The sequence below is a fragment of the Galeopterus variegatus genome, unplaced genomic scaffold (genome assembly GCF_000696425.1).
Source record: "Galeopterus variegatus unplaced genomic scaffold, G_variegatus-3.0.2 Scaffold3191, whole genome shotgun sequence".
Classification (NCBI taxonomy): domain Eukaryota; kingdom Metazoa; phylum Chordata; class Mammalia; order Dermoptera; family Cynocephalidae; genus Galeopterus; species Galeopterus variegatus.
This window is the reverse complement of record NW_007729302.1, coordinates 99,141-115,713: the sequence shown is the minus strand read 5'-3', so window position 1 is coordinate 115,713 and position 16,573 is coordinate 99,141. Positions and strand designations below refer to the sequence as shown.

Here is a 16,573-nt window from a genome sequence, read left to right as displayed (position 1 = left end):
TGTATGTTTTGACGAGCTAAAGAATTCACTGGGTATAGTCTTTGTCCCTGAAAATTCAATAACCCTTGTTTCATCGATTTTAGTACTTGAATTGGTGGACAAATTTTTAGGTATTTAAGCTTTATGTTTTTATGTAGATACCTGGTATCTTACCAATATAACCATGAAAATATTATCGTCATTTGTAATCCTTACATGCTGACTAAATAAAAAGGGGGAAATTGCATATTTTATATGCATCAGTTACCTTAAAGCTATCATATTGCTTGTTTCACCTTATCATTTATATATGCATGTACGTTGTATGTTTTGACGAGCTAAAGAATTCACTGGGTATAGTCTTTGTCCCTGAAAATTCAATAGCCCTTGTTTCATTGATTTTAGTACTTGAATTGGTGGACAAATTTTTAGGTATTCAAGCTTTATGTTTTTATGTAGATACCTGGTATCTTACCAATATAACCATGAAAATATTATCGTCATTTGTAATCCTTACATGCTGACTAAATAAAAAGGAGGAAATTGCATATTTTATATGCATCAGTTACCTTAAAGCTATCATATTGCTTGTTTCACCTTATCATTTATATATGCATGTACGTCATAGAAGTATGAACATCATGCACTCTCACACTGAAAAGGTTGCTAAGTATGCTGATTTTTCCTTTGAAATGTACTTTGTGATATTTTTCCATGTAGGTACACTATTGATTACATCTTTTAGAATATTCCACTGAAAGAAGTTGAATGTAAAGTTTGCTGCAGAAAAATTCTACATTTCAATTTGTTATTATTTCAGTTGAGTGAATTTGTTTAAAGTTCTTTTTTAAGGTTGCATGTAAATATGTGAAAAGGTTTAAAAGTAATCTGTACAATATTTTGTCAAGATAAGAAATAATAAAAAAATTCAAAAAGTATGAGTTTTGTTAAATTTTTTTTCTCATATAAAAACATTTCTAGTACAATATTTTATACTAGAACTTCTAGTATAGCTTGGTGATTGTGCAAGTGTTTGATTTTACATATCACTACTGAAAGTTTGCTGTTAATAGTGTAAAAATCATTGAAGGGGAAGATTGAGAGGGTGTTGACCCAGACTTTCAGGAAGGTGAGTGCCTAGGTACTGTGGGACAGATGTTTCTTTCCCTTTAATATTTTAGAGTTGGAGATTTCATCATCTTCCTTAAATTCTGCTGATTTATGACCTCAAAAATAATGATATATGAGTATAGTTGTTATGTAATTTAGCATTTCCAGCATCGTAAGCATAGCTAGGAGTTAAATATCCTTCCATATATGTGACAATGTGGAAAAGCTTAGGAAGACACTTTTGAGTCAGGAAGTTAACAGCTTTTACTTTCTGTGAATGGCTCATAGTTTACAAAAGTCTGGCCTTCTAATATTATTTAAAATTATATGAGTGATTTCATACATAAAGTAATAATTAGAGGAGCGGTCCTCCAACTTCATCTTCAAGCTTGCTAAATGCAGATGTCTTGGGCCCTGCTCCAAGAGATTTTTGCCTGGTTCTCTGGAACACGTTAGGTAAAACTACCTTAAAGATTAAAGAATAAAGAAGAGAAGCTTTGAATGTTAGTGATTTGTGAAGCAGGAAATTAAAAATCATGTCTAAGTCATTACCATTTCTACATAGAAACTTGCATTAGTTTGACATAAGCCTTTCTATTATTGTTCACTAAAACATTTTAAGTGATTAACCTTGACTTTGAAAATATCCTTTGTATTAGTTTGTTTGTTCCACCCTTTCCTGTCCTCCCTCCAGTCTTCCTTTGCTTCATTTAGTAAATATTTGAATATTTACTATGTGTCAGTCATTGTGCTAGGAATCTGGAAGGACTCGAATATGCAAAAGATATGGATCTAACTTATAAGTTCTCATCTCAGAGATAGTGAGTCATTTCTAAAACAAGTGATAAGTATGTAATATATTGAGTGACAAATTGAATATTTACTATGTGTCAGTCATTGTGCTAGGAATCTGGAAGGACTCGAATATGCAAAATATATGGATCTAACTTATAAGTTCTCATCTCAGAGATAGTGAGTCATTTCTAAAACAAGTGATAAGTATGTAATATATTGAGTGACAACGTCATCTGGAGTAGTGGAGAATTCACAAAACATTTTAACATCTGTACTAGCTCCTAAAAGGTGAATAGGAGTTTGTCAAGGGATGAAAGGGAATGGCATTCCAGTTAGTGAAAACATTTGCAAAGACATAGAAGCATTAAAGAAACTGGTTTGATAAGAGAGCAGGGTGATGGGTAAATTGTGGAAAATGAAGTTGATTAGATAGGTTAGGGCCAGGGACTTTTGATTTATTTTAATGTTTAATTTAATACACCAGGGGAGTTGCAGTGAGCATCAATCAAGAGGAGAGAATGAATTTGAGATATTTTAAGAGTAGAATTGATAGGATTTAGAACTAGTTGGATGTGAGTTAGGAGAGTTTAAATTGAACTAAAATTGGAGGAGTCAAGGATGACTAATTAGAAGAGTTAAAGAAGATGCAGAATCTAGTGAAATCTGACTTCTGTCATTCTCAATTATGTTTGAGTATGCAAGGCCCTTCTAATATGATACCCTCTTCTCAGACATTTTCCTTTTTGAAGCCATCTTAGCATATGAACTCTCCCTCTTCTCTCAAGGTCTCCATGTTTGCTTGTTTTTTCCCTCAACCTTATGTAAATAAAGCAGTATGATCGTGCAGTCTGCATCAAGCCTGTGTGTGGCTCAAAAATTCTGCTTTAGGAGTTGAAACCAGAGAATTAGTCAGATGTATTCAAAGATTTATGAATTAAGGTCTTTATATTGTAGGGTTATTTTTAATGATAAAAAATGAGAAATGACTTAAATGGTTCTCAAAAAGGAATTGATTAATTATGGTGTATCTATTTGCTGGATGGATAAGTAAAGGAAATGCTGCGCTGTTGTTAACAAAGAGAACTACCAGTGATTCTATGGTTTAAACAAAGTTGAACTTTATTTCTTATTTTACAGGGGAATGTTTCAGGTCAACTGGAAGTTCCATTCTATGTGGTCATTCAGGGACACAGGTTCTTTCTGTCTTATTTCTCTACCATCTCGTAGGGTATTAATGATCTAAGCTCAGTTGTAGGCACATCTATATTCTGGCTTTATTGAAACTCTTCTTGGTAAGGTTGCCAGTGATGACATAATTGTTATGTCCAACAGGACATTTTCAGTACTTCTGTTACTTCCCTGTGACATTTGAAGCTGCTGATCATTTTCTCAGTTTTTTTTTTTTTTCTCCTCCATGGGTTTCTGCTGTTTTTTCTCCTGTCTCTCTAAGCATTTGTTTATTGTGTCTTTTTTATGTTCTTTCTCTTTGCTCTACCTAGAAAGGTGGGTGTTCTCCAGTGTTCTGTCTTTAGTCTATTTTCATTTATATGTGTACCCATGATGATCTCACCAGGGCCACTACCATGTGATGAGGTCTCCCAAATCTGCATGTATTGCCTGAAAACCTTTCTTTTGAGGATCAAGACCTGTACATGTAATTCTGCAGGAAATTCAAATTTAACATATCCAGAACTGACTTAATATTATCTTCCTTCACAAACTGGCTCTGTCACCTATGTTGCCTTTCATAGCCACCTAGATCAGAAACCAGGAAGTCAACCTCAGCAATTTCCTGTCCTCCCTCTTCCAGTCAGACTAACACTTTGTTAAATATGTCTCGAGTATTTTTGCTGTCATTTCTTCTTTCTTGTTGCCATTGCCACAGTCTTAGTTCATGGCAAGGTAATTTTAAGAGCTTCCTCAGGGATCTATGTTTCTATTCAGGCTCCCTTCCAATCCTACTTATTGATTAAATAGGTCAGTGGTATTCTTCTACTGGTGGGCAGTGGCTTTATGTTTATATTGTATAACATCTGACACAGTGCAGTTCAGCTGTTAATAAATTAATACTAATGATAATAAATGGAGAGCATTTGTGAATAAAGATACAGATTAGTAATTATATTAATTAAATAATTATTACCATAGTATTCCAAGAAATCTGGAAGAAAACTAAACACTACTTTGACAAAGGTAGGAAAAAAATACTGCAGCTAAAGAAAATGATTTGGCTATTTTAATGTTTAACTTAACACACAGTCTAGTTCAGAGAACTCAGGACATTTGTTGCAGGTATTTGCACTATGTGGAGAAGACAAGAATAAAACAATTCCTGAACTCAGTTGGCATGTCAGTTCAGCCTCTGCTCCTTTGCATTTGGCTGGGTTCCTGTGGGCCCTGCCAAGGCTGCACATAACAGAAAGCCATAGACTCCCATCCCTGTTCTGGTCAGTTAACCTAGATTCCTTGTGGACACTGGGTCCACCTATTTTGTTCTCTTCTTATTGGTATTGGGACTGCTGGCTTCTGATCTCTGGTGGTCTTTCACACTCTCCCTTACAGTTTCCTTAACTCCTTCTTACTGCTAGAGCCCTTAACTATATTTGTTCACCTAATTTTTTCGTGTCTTCTGAGCTTCAGGCTAGAAACTTTTTTCTCTTTTTTCTGCTCACTGGTTGAGTCGTCTCTGAGTAACCTGGCAGGAGAGGGGTATTTGAGCATAGTCAGTATTTTTTGCAGACTAAAATATGTGTAGAGTATTGTGCTGGATGGTATATGAGGGTACTTCAAAAGGTACTTCATCTTTTCATGAAAAGATTTGTACCATCTTTTAATTCTATTCTTCCATGAACTGTTTGTAAGTAACCTCATATATGGCACAAAGAAGCAATTCTGCTCGAACTTTGAGATTAGTAATAATTCTCCTGCAAGCAAATTCTTACAACAACCCTATGAGATAGGCACTATTCCCATTTCAGAGGTGAGAATCAGCCCTAGGAAGGTTCAATTTGACCAGTACCACACAGCTAGTAAGTAACAGAGCTGCGATTCAAATGTAGGCATAATGCTTCCAGAATCTGTGTTTGTTGCTATCATCCTTTACTGACACTTAGAAGAGGGGATAATACAGGTAAGTATATAGCTGTAATACAAATAGAACAAGATATTCTTTTAGATAACATTAAACTACAAGATAACATGCAAAGTAAGTGAGTTATCATAATGGAGGGAAAGGAATACTGGACTGTGACCTTGGGCAAGTAACATAACCTCTCAGGATTTTGGTTTCTTCATCTATAGTATTCCAAGATCTCTTTCAAAAGTTCTGTGGAATTCCTTTTTTTAAATTGGATGTGCTGTAATATTTTAATTCTATATTATTTTGTGAAAATGTTGATTGCAATCTATCAGATTGACTTCACAACCCACTAAAGGGTCTTAACCTAGAGGCTGAAGAATTCTCTTAAATAATGATAAAGAGGGCAAAATTGATGAATACTGTTATTTTTCTGATTCTCTAGTTCTTTTATATTATTTCTTTATTTGAACCAGCTTTTCTCTGTTGTTATAAGTTAGGATTTTATACATTTTATTAAAAGTGCAGAAAGTTGATTTTCCTTTTCTTTGGACTATAACCTTATGAAGTTAATTGATTTTTATACAAGACTACTTGAAGTATTAGGTTGCATTACTTATATATAAGCTTTAGACTAAGAGCCATGCTGTGTAGTCATATCACAATTTTTTAACTAAATTGATTTTTAGCATACTGTAACAGTAAGATATACATTTTTAATGCCTAAGCTCCCACCCCAAACATCTCCATAGATAGATAACTTCACTTCATGTTAAACTTAAAAAAAAAAAATCCTGTAATAATGAAGTGTGTTGTTAAAGAACATGTAGATTTAATTTTTTTAACCTTATGAGACTAATCCTAATTATGAGGCAATATTGCACAGTGATTAAGCACATGGGTTCTAGAAACAGACTTCCAGTGTTCAAATCTCAGCTCTATTAGTTGTAAGACCTTGGGCAAATTAATTGCTTAATCTCCCTGTGCTTCAGTCTCCTTAAGTTACCTCAGTATGGTGGTTATAACAATTCAAAGTATTGATATGGAGAAACAACATGTAAAATAGATGGGTAAAAATTTGACCATATTTTAGGAAAGAGGGTAGAATTAGGATGTATAAGGATGGCTCCATTGTTTTTGTTTAAAGATGTAATGCTGAGCTCTCTCATTCATATTCTCTCTCTCCCTCTCTCATGTGCGTACCCTTCCAATTTAACAGCTCACTTATTTAATTGGCCTAAGACTCAATCCCCCTGTGTTTCTTCCTAGCTCCAAATTTTACAGAGCTTCCTTGGATGAAAATCTCAGCAACAGATCCCAGTTTCTTTTCATCTCTGAACTCCAAACTAACCCTGGCAGGGGAAGTCAAGGAAACCTTCAGATAAAGACCTCATATCTGAATGTAAGCTCACCTGAGCAGGGAGATATTCCTGACATGACAGCCTTGCTATGTAATGCAGGAAACACAAAGTTCAGCGAAGATATGAACTCCACATTCTAGCAGAATGGTAATACAGAATGCACAAATAACTTTAATACCAGGAGTGATATGATTAATGCCATGAGAAAGTCTCAGTGCTTTGGGGTTCAAAGGAGAAGTAACATTTATATGAAGTCTGATGAAAGTAGAGCTATCCAAGTTGAGATTTAAAGGTTCAGTAAGAGTACCAGAGGGCTCTAGGATAAGGTGAGAGTGACAAGGCAAAGGGCATTTCAAAGTCCTAGGGGCAGGAAATAGAGTGTATGTTCAGGAAAAGTTAAGGATTACCCTGTGATGAGAATATGGGGAATGCCACGAATTGGGAACTCATCGCAGATAAGACAGGAACTCTCCAGGGTTTAACCAAATGGAAGAAAGCCTTAGAAGGTGGGCTGTTTGGGATCCATAAATAGGAAGTCATTAGTTAATATAAATTAATAGCTTTTTCTTGAATTCAGACCAAACATAGATTTTCTTCAGCTTGAACAGTATCATTACTGTTGTTTCTTTTAAAATTACATTTTACATTTTAATTTAAATTTTAGTGTTTAAAATGAGGAGATTTCATATTAAAACCTAGATTTCCTACTTCTCTTGAAAAATTAGGAGACGTGGAAATACTGGGCCACATCCTCATATGACACGTGGGTAGAGGCTACACGCTTTGGAAAGGGCATCCTGTGCTTTCCAGTTTATATAATCAGTAGTATATTGGTTTATACTTACACCAGCCTGGCCTCACTCAGTTGTGTTACATATCTGGTAACACAGGCATTTGGGTGTTAGATTTCTGCAGTAGAACTTTAAGAGATTAATGGATATAAACCCTAGTTATCTATTAGAAATCTAGTAGAAATAGAAAATAGTAGCTGAAGTGGCATTAGGAAAAAACCCCAATATGAACCAAGTTTCCATCAAATCAAAATATGTCCCAAATAAATATTTGCATGTCAGACAAAACTGTGATCAAAATTAATATTGGGATCTAGTATTTTGAAAATTCAGTAACTCAGAATATGTATAGTAAATTGGGCCTAGAAGAACCCCCCAAATCACACTTCCCTGTTCTATTATTTAGTTCTCTTCCATAATGGCTTTGGGCTTTTCCATGTGATTTGCTTTGGCTAATAGGATGCGACAAACATGACCCAAGCAGAAGCTTAAAGAGAGCTTGCATATTGGTGTTGTGCTTTCTTGCCATGCAGAGTCCAGGCTGGCATATTAGAGAATGAGAGGTTACATGGAGCAGAGACAAGCCATCCCAGCTGAATTCTGTAGACAAATCAGCTCCCTAGACAACTGCCAGCCAGATGTGAGACCAGCCAGAGCCCTTTAGCCTCAGCCACCCCGCTAGCTGACTGTAGGACTGCCTAGTTGACCACAGACTAATGAGCATTAATAAAAAGGGTGTTGTTTTCAGTCACTAAGTTTTGGAAGGATTTGTTACACAGCAAAAGCTAACTGGTGTAGGGAGGAGGAGGAGGGGCAGGGGGAGGAGGAGGAAGAGGAGGCAGAAGCTTTGAAGACAGCACAGAAATGAAGTTGAAAACCTACAGCATAACAGCCACTATGAGTTGGTTTAGAAAAGAGGGAGGGTCTAACATCAGTAATACCTAAAAGAACTACAGGTTTGAGAACGAATGGATATGCTGGAGTATGGAGGGGTGTGTGGGGGTATAATATGGAACAATGATGTTATGATCATTAGCCAGGCGTGATCACATAGCAGATGGAGGTACACAGATCAACAGGCGGGCTGCTTTCAAGAAATAATCTCAGAATGGAAGTGCTTCACTGGCATCAGACCCCTTGTTGTGGTACCACCAGACAACTCACTGGTACCCTTGGTGGCGTTTCTGTATCGTACCTATGGACACTAAAATATAGGGAGGTCAGTATGGGGGAAAATAATTTGGAGTATTCCTAGGCACTTCATGCAAATGTCCCCCATATCTTAGTCTTTCAAGTGTGGTCTGAGGACCTAGTGAGGGTCCCTTAGCTGTTTATCAGGTGGTCTTCAGGTAGTTTGGCAGTTCTGTTAGGAAATAATGAATCTTTTAACAAATATATTTTAAAAATAAGGAAAATGTGGTATATATACATAGTGGAATACTACTCAGTCATAAAAAGAGGACTAAATGCTGCCATTTGCAGCACCATGGATGAACTTAGAGAAAATTATGTTAAGTGAAATAGCCAGGCACAGAAAGAGAAATACTGGATGTCCTCACTCATAAGTGGGAGCTGAAAAAATAAACAAATAAAAAAAGAAAAATATACAGCAATCACAATAATTTGTTGAACTTTGAAAAGAAGAGCACAGAACTGAGGTCAACGGAAGTGGGAAAGGAGGAGTGGGAGGGGGAGTTAGTGAGAAACTGGTACAGGGACATAAAAAGTGATTACAATGTGTAGGGTTGAATATACTAATTATCCTGATCTGAGCATCAAATATTGCACACAAGTATTGGTATTCAATGCTGTACCCTCCAGATGTGTACGATCTATTACGTTTTAATAAAAAGAATTTGAAATAGAAAATACAAGTTTTTTTATACAAATCTGGTCATATTCTCAATGATCATATTGTCGTAAAAATTATGCTTTTGAAACAAGGACAGTATTGGTCAGTTCATCTTAATTAACATTCAGTTGACAGTTTGTTTCTCCTATCTTAACGTCACTAGTGAATTATTATATATTTTATATTGTCGTAAAAATTATGCTTTTGAAACAAGGACAGTATTGGTCAGTTCATCTTAATTAAGATTCAGTTGACAGTTTGTTTCTCCTATCTTAACGTCACTAGTGAATTATTATATATTTTATTAAATTTGCTTTTGTTGTTGTTGTTACAATAGAATTGCATTATCTCCCTACCTCATAAAATGAATCAGTTCATCTCTAGAGTGGTTTATGGATGCCTAAAATAGAGGTGAAATAGTAACGTAAATGCTAGAACTTAAAATAAGGCAGTAAATGTAAATAGTAAACAGTTTCAATGCAAGTGGGGTACGTATTGGGACAAATGAATCTGCAAGTTTGGTGATTTTGCTTAAACAAGCAAACAAAACAGAGAAAACACAAACAGAAGATGCTTGATTGGTATCTGCAAATTTGATTTTACCGTCTAGTCCTCTAGTCCGTGGTGTGTTCTGTCTTATGGAACTTTTACAAATCATAGTGGAAGCTATGGAGACCTTTGTATTATTTTCAAAGTATGTTAACTACAATGGAAAGCCAGTTATTATTTTTTTCTAGGACAAAGTAAATAATGCTTGGCAGGGGTGGGGGGGGGAGATGGAGTAGCTGCATTTTGCAGTTAAAGGCAGAATAGGACCTAAACAGCAGACACTTCATTCAGAGTTGGACTTTTTGAAATAAAAATAGGTACATGACAGCCTGCATGGCACGTTGGTTAAGAACATGGGCTGCCTGGTTTCAAATCCCAGCTTTGTACTTGCCAGCTGTGTGTATTTGGTCAAACCACCTCATTTCTGTATGCCTCAGGTTTCTTATAATATAGAGGAAATAGTAGTAGTATGTATTACATATATTTGTTACAAGTATTGTAGGAGTTAATATTTGTAAGCATTAAGACAGCACATAGAACATAGTAAATGCTATACAAGTATTAGTTAAATAAACTAGAACTAAATAAAGACATCTATGAGAGGGAAACGTTTTTATAAAGGTGAGATTATGGGGCCGGCCCGTGGCTCACTCGGGAGAGTGCAGTGCTGATAAAGGTGAGATTATGATTCATACAAATATAAAATGAACACTTATCCACAATTTTATTTAACTACAATTGAAAAGAGAACTTAAAGAACCACATATTTATATAGGCAGTAAAGAATGCTGAAATGAATTTACAAATGAATGTAAATTGTCCACAGGATAATATCCAGTTGAATCCCAGGGAATGTAATTTATTTGCATTTCTATGGACAATTATTTTTGCATTGTTACCCATTTCCTACAATTTATAGAATTGTAAAATAGCTCAAAGACAATGAAAGGTAGAGATCACCTTGATGGGTAAGCTAACCAGGACATGTACTAATTTTTTTCCCCCATTTCAAAAATTTTTCACAATTTTTTCTTACATGTCCAACTATTGTAAACAATTATAAAAGCACAGTGCAAAGTTAATAATATATATTATCCTCAGAGTAGGAAGTAGAAGGAACAATTTTTTTTCAAACTTCATGTTTTAAATGTCACAGGATATTGACAAAGACCAAACTTTAGTCAGCTCCCTCTAAGCCCTTTTCTTGACTAGTCCCTGTTTTTGCCAGATGCAGTGCTGAGTTTCAGCAAGAATCTTGCTAAGTCAGTATAGAATCTCCCGTCCTACATCACCCTTAATATCTGATGAAATTCCTCATCCTCCACCATCCTCCAGGCAAAATGATCACCCTGGCTTGCCTTCAGCAACCCCTTGAATGATCAGGAATCCATTGGTGAGTTCGACTCCTGAGCCAGTGCCCCAGATAACAGTCCATAGAAGCATGGCTGGGACAGATTTTGGTTCTTAAAATTCTGAGTATACTTGTTGAAACTGGGTTAGAGGCCCAGGCTTCTTTGTTTGAAAGGTACCTACCGGGCAGGAAGTCTTTATTCCTGGCTCTTTATTTCAAGTGGGGATTCACTCCCTGACTCCTGAGATGGAAAGGTTTTTGTGGCTCTTTGTGAAGCTTCTCTGTTCTCTTGAACTTGCTTCTTCCATGGGAAGTTCTCAGTCCACTGAAACCCTATTCTCAAACCTCTGCTGACTATATGTTCCAATAATTCTGTCCACCTTATTTCTTGTTGGCATGACTTTACTAAGAATAACTTGGAACTTCATTGGTTTCTTTGGAAAACTTCCCAAATTGGCTCTGGCTCCACTAAGACCTCTCCCTTCTCATTGCTTCTGCTTCCTTCCTGTTCTTGCCACCTTCGATCTTCCCTTCAATTCCCTTCAATCCTTTAATATGTCCCTCTTCAAACATTTACGTCCTTCATTGTCTGTTCACATCTGCTGTACTTTTCCTACTTCAGCCCCTCCACTCTCTACATCCACTTGAACTTTAAGTCCCCATCCCCCATTGGGGCTCCCAAGGGGCTCATGGACCCCCAAAAGCAACTACGTGAGGCTGAAAAGAAAAAAAAGGCTAATTGGAAACAGACTGGATATTTTATCTACTCAGTTAAGCTTTGGAGACATCCAGACTGCTGTTTGATGACATTTCAGTCTCTTGCCAAAAATTTAGTCCACAGTCTTCATAATATTACGTGTCAGGGCAAGTGGAAAAATCTTAAAAGTCTTCTGTACAAATATTGTTAATAAGTATTAGCTCTCATATTGAACATGTAACCCAGCTTGTTCTATCTGCCAGAAGCACAATTCTGATAAATATAAAATGGACCAAAAACAAGAATGTATTACTGTGTTTACCTGACTCATGGATAAAATTTTATAATCGAAGCTGTAAAAATCTCTGTTTGCAACTGAGTGTCTGAATGTTTATGTATCTTTATGTATGTACAGGGTACTTAAAAAAGTTCATGGAAAAATTTTGTGTTATCTTTTAATTCTATTTTTCCATGAACTTTTTGACCTACCTTCATATGTATGATATGTGTATGTGATATTTCTCTGCCTCTGGATGTTATTACCAAGTTAATTTATAAAATCTCATAAAGGAGCTCTAGTTAAATTGGCTTAGATGTAAATGAGCACTCATATAAATTAAATATTTCTAAAACTCCCAGAAATATAGTAACTAACCCAAATGCTTTTAGAAGTTCATGTGACTTTGGTAAATCTTTGGTAATATTGTTGGTGTAATAAAAATGGGTATGTCTTCTGAGCATTAAGTATAAAATGCATTAAGTATAAAATGGGCATATGTTTTTATTCTACTTGGGTTTGCTAGTCAAATAAACTCATATCTGCTAAATCTTTAAGATTATAAAAATTTAAAATTCAACTAAAAATAAATGTGCTATTAAAGATGTCATAAAAATGAATTGCTTGATAGCCATTACTTCTTGTATGTCAAGCACAGAAATAAAACAAAAATCCATGTATGTAACTTTTTTAGGTTTTTGCTTTTATGATACTTGACTAATATGCATGTATTGCAAAAATAGTTAACAGGGACATAACTTAAGTTGATGACTAGCTTTGCTTAGTGTTATAATATATCTTCCTAGAGATAGTTTCCAAATTTTTTTAGTAACTTGCAACCTTACACCTATGCTAAATTACGTAATAGATATTCATTAAAAATCTAGATCATTTCTAAGTGATATAAACTACTGAAACACTAATTACTGAATATAAGCTCAAGTTTATATACTTAGGCTTCTTATTTTTATATAATATAAAGAAGCTAAATATATTTGGATCTGTTAATAAAATGTTCTTTTGCCACGTTGAAAAATTATACTATAAAGAAGCATGTTTCTAGAAATTCTGAGATGGTATATTCATAAAATTTGCTACTCTGCTACAGAGTGCCGGTATGTGACAGACAATTCACAATTGTCTACTTCTTAGTTTTCTCTGTGAAATATAGGGTACCGATGGTTAAAAATTTTAATTAATATATGTAAATGAAACTATCAAAAATAATAAGGATGAAGAGATACAACTCTGTATGCAAAGTATGTGAGGAATGAAGGATTTTGTTGTTGCTGTGAAGGGGAAAAGAGAGTAATTTTGTCTTAAAGTGAGATGACTGGTTATTCCACAATGAGAAAGAGGAAAAATATAGGACAAACCTGGATATAGAAAATTATAGAAGGATTTTAGGAAAGGAATGCGTATGTAAGGCCAAGCTGGATAAGATTGAATAGATTTATTTATAAAGTTTTTTAAAAAATGAGCCAATAGTGTATTGGCGAAAAACTAGTTTGGTTTTCCCTTTGTTAAAACAATAAAGCTTTCTTGGATTATTGGTCTGCGCTTAATAAGAGATTGTAAAATGTTTTCCTTTACTTTTTAAGTCATCTGCATTGGAAACAAAATGTTTAAACCTTTTGACATTTTTGACAGCTTCCTAAAATCAAATTTTAAATAAAATTTTGGTCTAGAGCTAACCTTGAGATTTTCCAAAGGGCACCTGGAAGTGGATTTGTACTTTCTGCTTGGAAAAATATTCAATTTATTTAGTGTATTAAATTGCATGGGAAGTATTGTTAAATAAGAGGTGATGTTTAAGTTTTCCTAGATTATATTTGTATAGGTAAATATTTTTAATATAAATATTCAGAAATTTTATGAATTTCATAGAAATTTGCCAATCCCCTTATTGTCCGTGATATATCCTGGTATAATGTTATCAGTCATAATCACAGTTATTATTTAATAAATGTGTGCCACAGAAGTAACCAAATTCCCTTGTCAATTGAATCATTTTTATAATGAACTCTCATCAGATCTTTAACCACAGACATTTTAAGTCTTTTGTCCTCCACAGATAGTTTTTCTTTTACTTTGATTCTTACTGAAAGTTCCTGCCACCAGTTACAGCCAGAGTGCTTCATCTTCAACAAAAAGTGATTATCCCAGAGACCCATGGAAAAGACTGTGCCAGGCATTCTTGGATACAGGCTTCTGATGGGATTGCTTAGATGACTTTCAGATTATACCACTGAAATGAATATGGATTCCAGAACTAGTAAAAAAGCTGATGGGCTTATGAAACTGCTAACCCAAGATAAAGCAGAAGAATCATCAATTACATGGGACTAAATGAACTAATAAAAAATGATAATTATTTTTATGGTTATTGTATGGGACATTGCTGGTTCTTTAATGTTTTATTTAAGGAACCCCTTTTCTCTCTTCTCAAGTTACCTATAACTCATGACTATTTATTAGATTGTACTTTTGTAAAAAGAAATGAAAAAGTTTTCTTCCTACCTGATTCCTCCAAAATTCAGAAACCCTTACTAAATATTCTTATTTTCATGGAAGTACACTTATTTGCATAAGTTCAATAAAAATCCATCTTCCTTGTAATAGGACATAATTGGAAAAATTGGTGTAAAACCAAGGCTTTGACCAAATGTCGTATTCGAGAATGATGCATCAAATCAGATATGTCCAGACATTTTTAAGGAACTAAGGTTAACTTTATGGAGCCAGTGCTTATAAAGCCCTCTTGGAAAAACTGGCTTGGTACCTGGCTTATAGGGTTCCCCACTTTACAGGTGAGTAAGGAAGGTCACTTTTTGGCGGGTTCCTACCTTAGGACATTTTGGGAACCTCAGAAAAAGAGGAATTCGCCCAAATCTACAGTTATTACAATCTGGTGGTGAATTCTGGGCTTGGTTTCCAAGCCTCCAGAGACTTTTAAAAGTCTAATCTGAGATTCTTTATGAAAAATTCCATCAAAGCAAACTCAAACAGGCCTAAGTGGTCAATTACCATTCTTGCTGCAATTATGTAAATAATCAGGCCAAATCTAATGAGACCAGACTTATTTTTAAACAAGAATCAAAAAGGGAGGTGATTATAGAAAGAAATTTTATGTTTCAATGGGAAACCATAGCACACCCTGTGGGTTATTAAATTTTAGTCCTGTTCATTTTCTTTGAGGTTTTTGTTATCTACCTGTAAACTGGACTAGGTCCTGCCAACTTACACATTTTGTCAGTTCTTCTAGTTTTCTCCAGTAGCTGGCTGCAATTCTCCAAACCAATGTTTCCAGTTTTTTCTCAACTTCTTGACTTAGCATCACTGAAAACTAAAACTATCCTTTCGCCAAAGTCCTGGAACCTGAAGCTGGTATAAACTTTAAAGAATCACCATAACCAATCATGTATGGGCAATTTTTGTGCCTGCTGCTGTGTGAGACACTTAGAAAGTTCACTGGAATACCTGATGCCATCACTAAAGGCATTCAAACTGCAAAAGGTGTTTTGAGCTCAATATCTAGAAATCTCAACTGGCTGTCTACTGAACTGAGAAACTGGGTTAATAGTTTGCTCCAACCAGTAATCTTTGTTTTTCCTTTTACTTTCATAGAAATTCTTCTCATCAAATGCCTGACTGCTTGCACCATCCAGCAAATACTCTCTACCAAGTCTAAATAGATGATTCAGCTGGTACTTAATGAACAAAATGAGACAGAACAAAAATGGACGTAGATTGTTCAAAGGAATAAGAATATCTATCTCTTCTTTCCTTGAATAAGAAGAGGAACTGACAAAGACTGTCTCCTTAACCAAACTTTAGTCAGCTCCCTCTAAGGCCCTTTCTTGACTAGGCCTTGTTTTTACTGGACCTGCATCACCCTGTTTTAGCAAGAATCTTGCTAAGTTAGTTTAGAGAGAATCCCCCATCCTCAATATCTGATCACCCTTAATATCTGATCACCCTTAATATCTGATCACCCTTGATATTTGATCAAATTCCTCAGCCCCTACCATCCTCTAGGCAATACATGATCACCCTGGCCTGCTATCAACAAGAATTCTATTAGGTCTGTTTTACCAGAATCCCCTCTATCCCTGATGTTTCCACTTGGTAATTTTCCATCCACTGACCCCCTCCTGCTTTTGGGTGCTCTTCGCCTTGTTGCATTCAGAATTGAACCCGGTCTTATACTGAGGGCTCTTTTCTCCTATTGTAGTAGTTTCTGAATAAAATCCATTTTTACTGCTTTAATTACTGTCCAGTTCTTGTTTTCTTTGGCAATACCAGTCTCTTTGACAATATACAGTCTGGAAGAGTAATTACTGTCATGTGTTTACACAGACAGATATTTCACCTTGCAATTCGATAAAGCCTGTGATGTATAAAATTTGAACTGGTGCTTTGTATAGAATGTCCATGAAGGAGAAATACTTGGCAACTTTTTGTCCTGTTCATTACTGAAAACACATGATATGGAAGAGATACATTGGGATCAATCCTGATGGACCACAGTTGTATGAAAATGAAGGCAGTGCATTGTTATGCAAATGAAAGAGGTGGCTTCTAAGTGGTAATTTATGTTGTATTCACAGAGAACAGTTGGTGGTCAAAAATATGATGCCATTTAGTTTTGATTTATTGCCTTAATTTTCATATGCCATTTAGTTTTGATTTGTTGTTGAATAAATACTTATAATTATTAATACTATCAAATTGT

The 16,573-nt window shown here is 35.2% G+C and overlaps 1 protein-coding gene across 1 annotated transcript in view; it reads left to right on the top strand.

Annotated features, from left to right (window-relative positions):
- LOC103600030 (O-acetyl-ADP-ribose deacetylase MACROD2-like) overlaps positions 1-16,107 on the top strand; it is a 69,349-nt gene extending 53,242 nt beyond the window's left edge. Inside the window, exon 3 of the mRNA XM_008584263.1 lies at positions 15,466-16,107. Coding sequence (XP_008582485.1) covers positions 15,466-15,533 — 68 coding nt within the window. The 3' untranslated portion in view covers positions 15,534-16,107. The remainder of the gene's footprint in view (positions 1-15,465) is intronic.
- Positions 16,108-16,573: the final 466 nt, after the last annotated feature.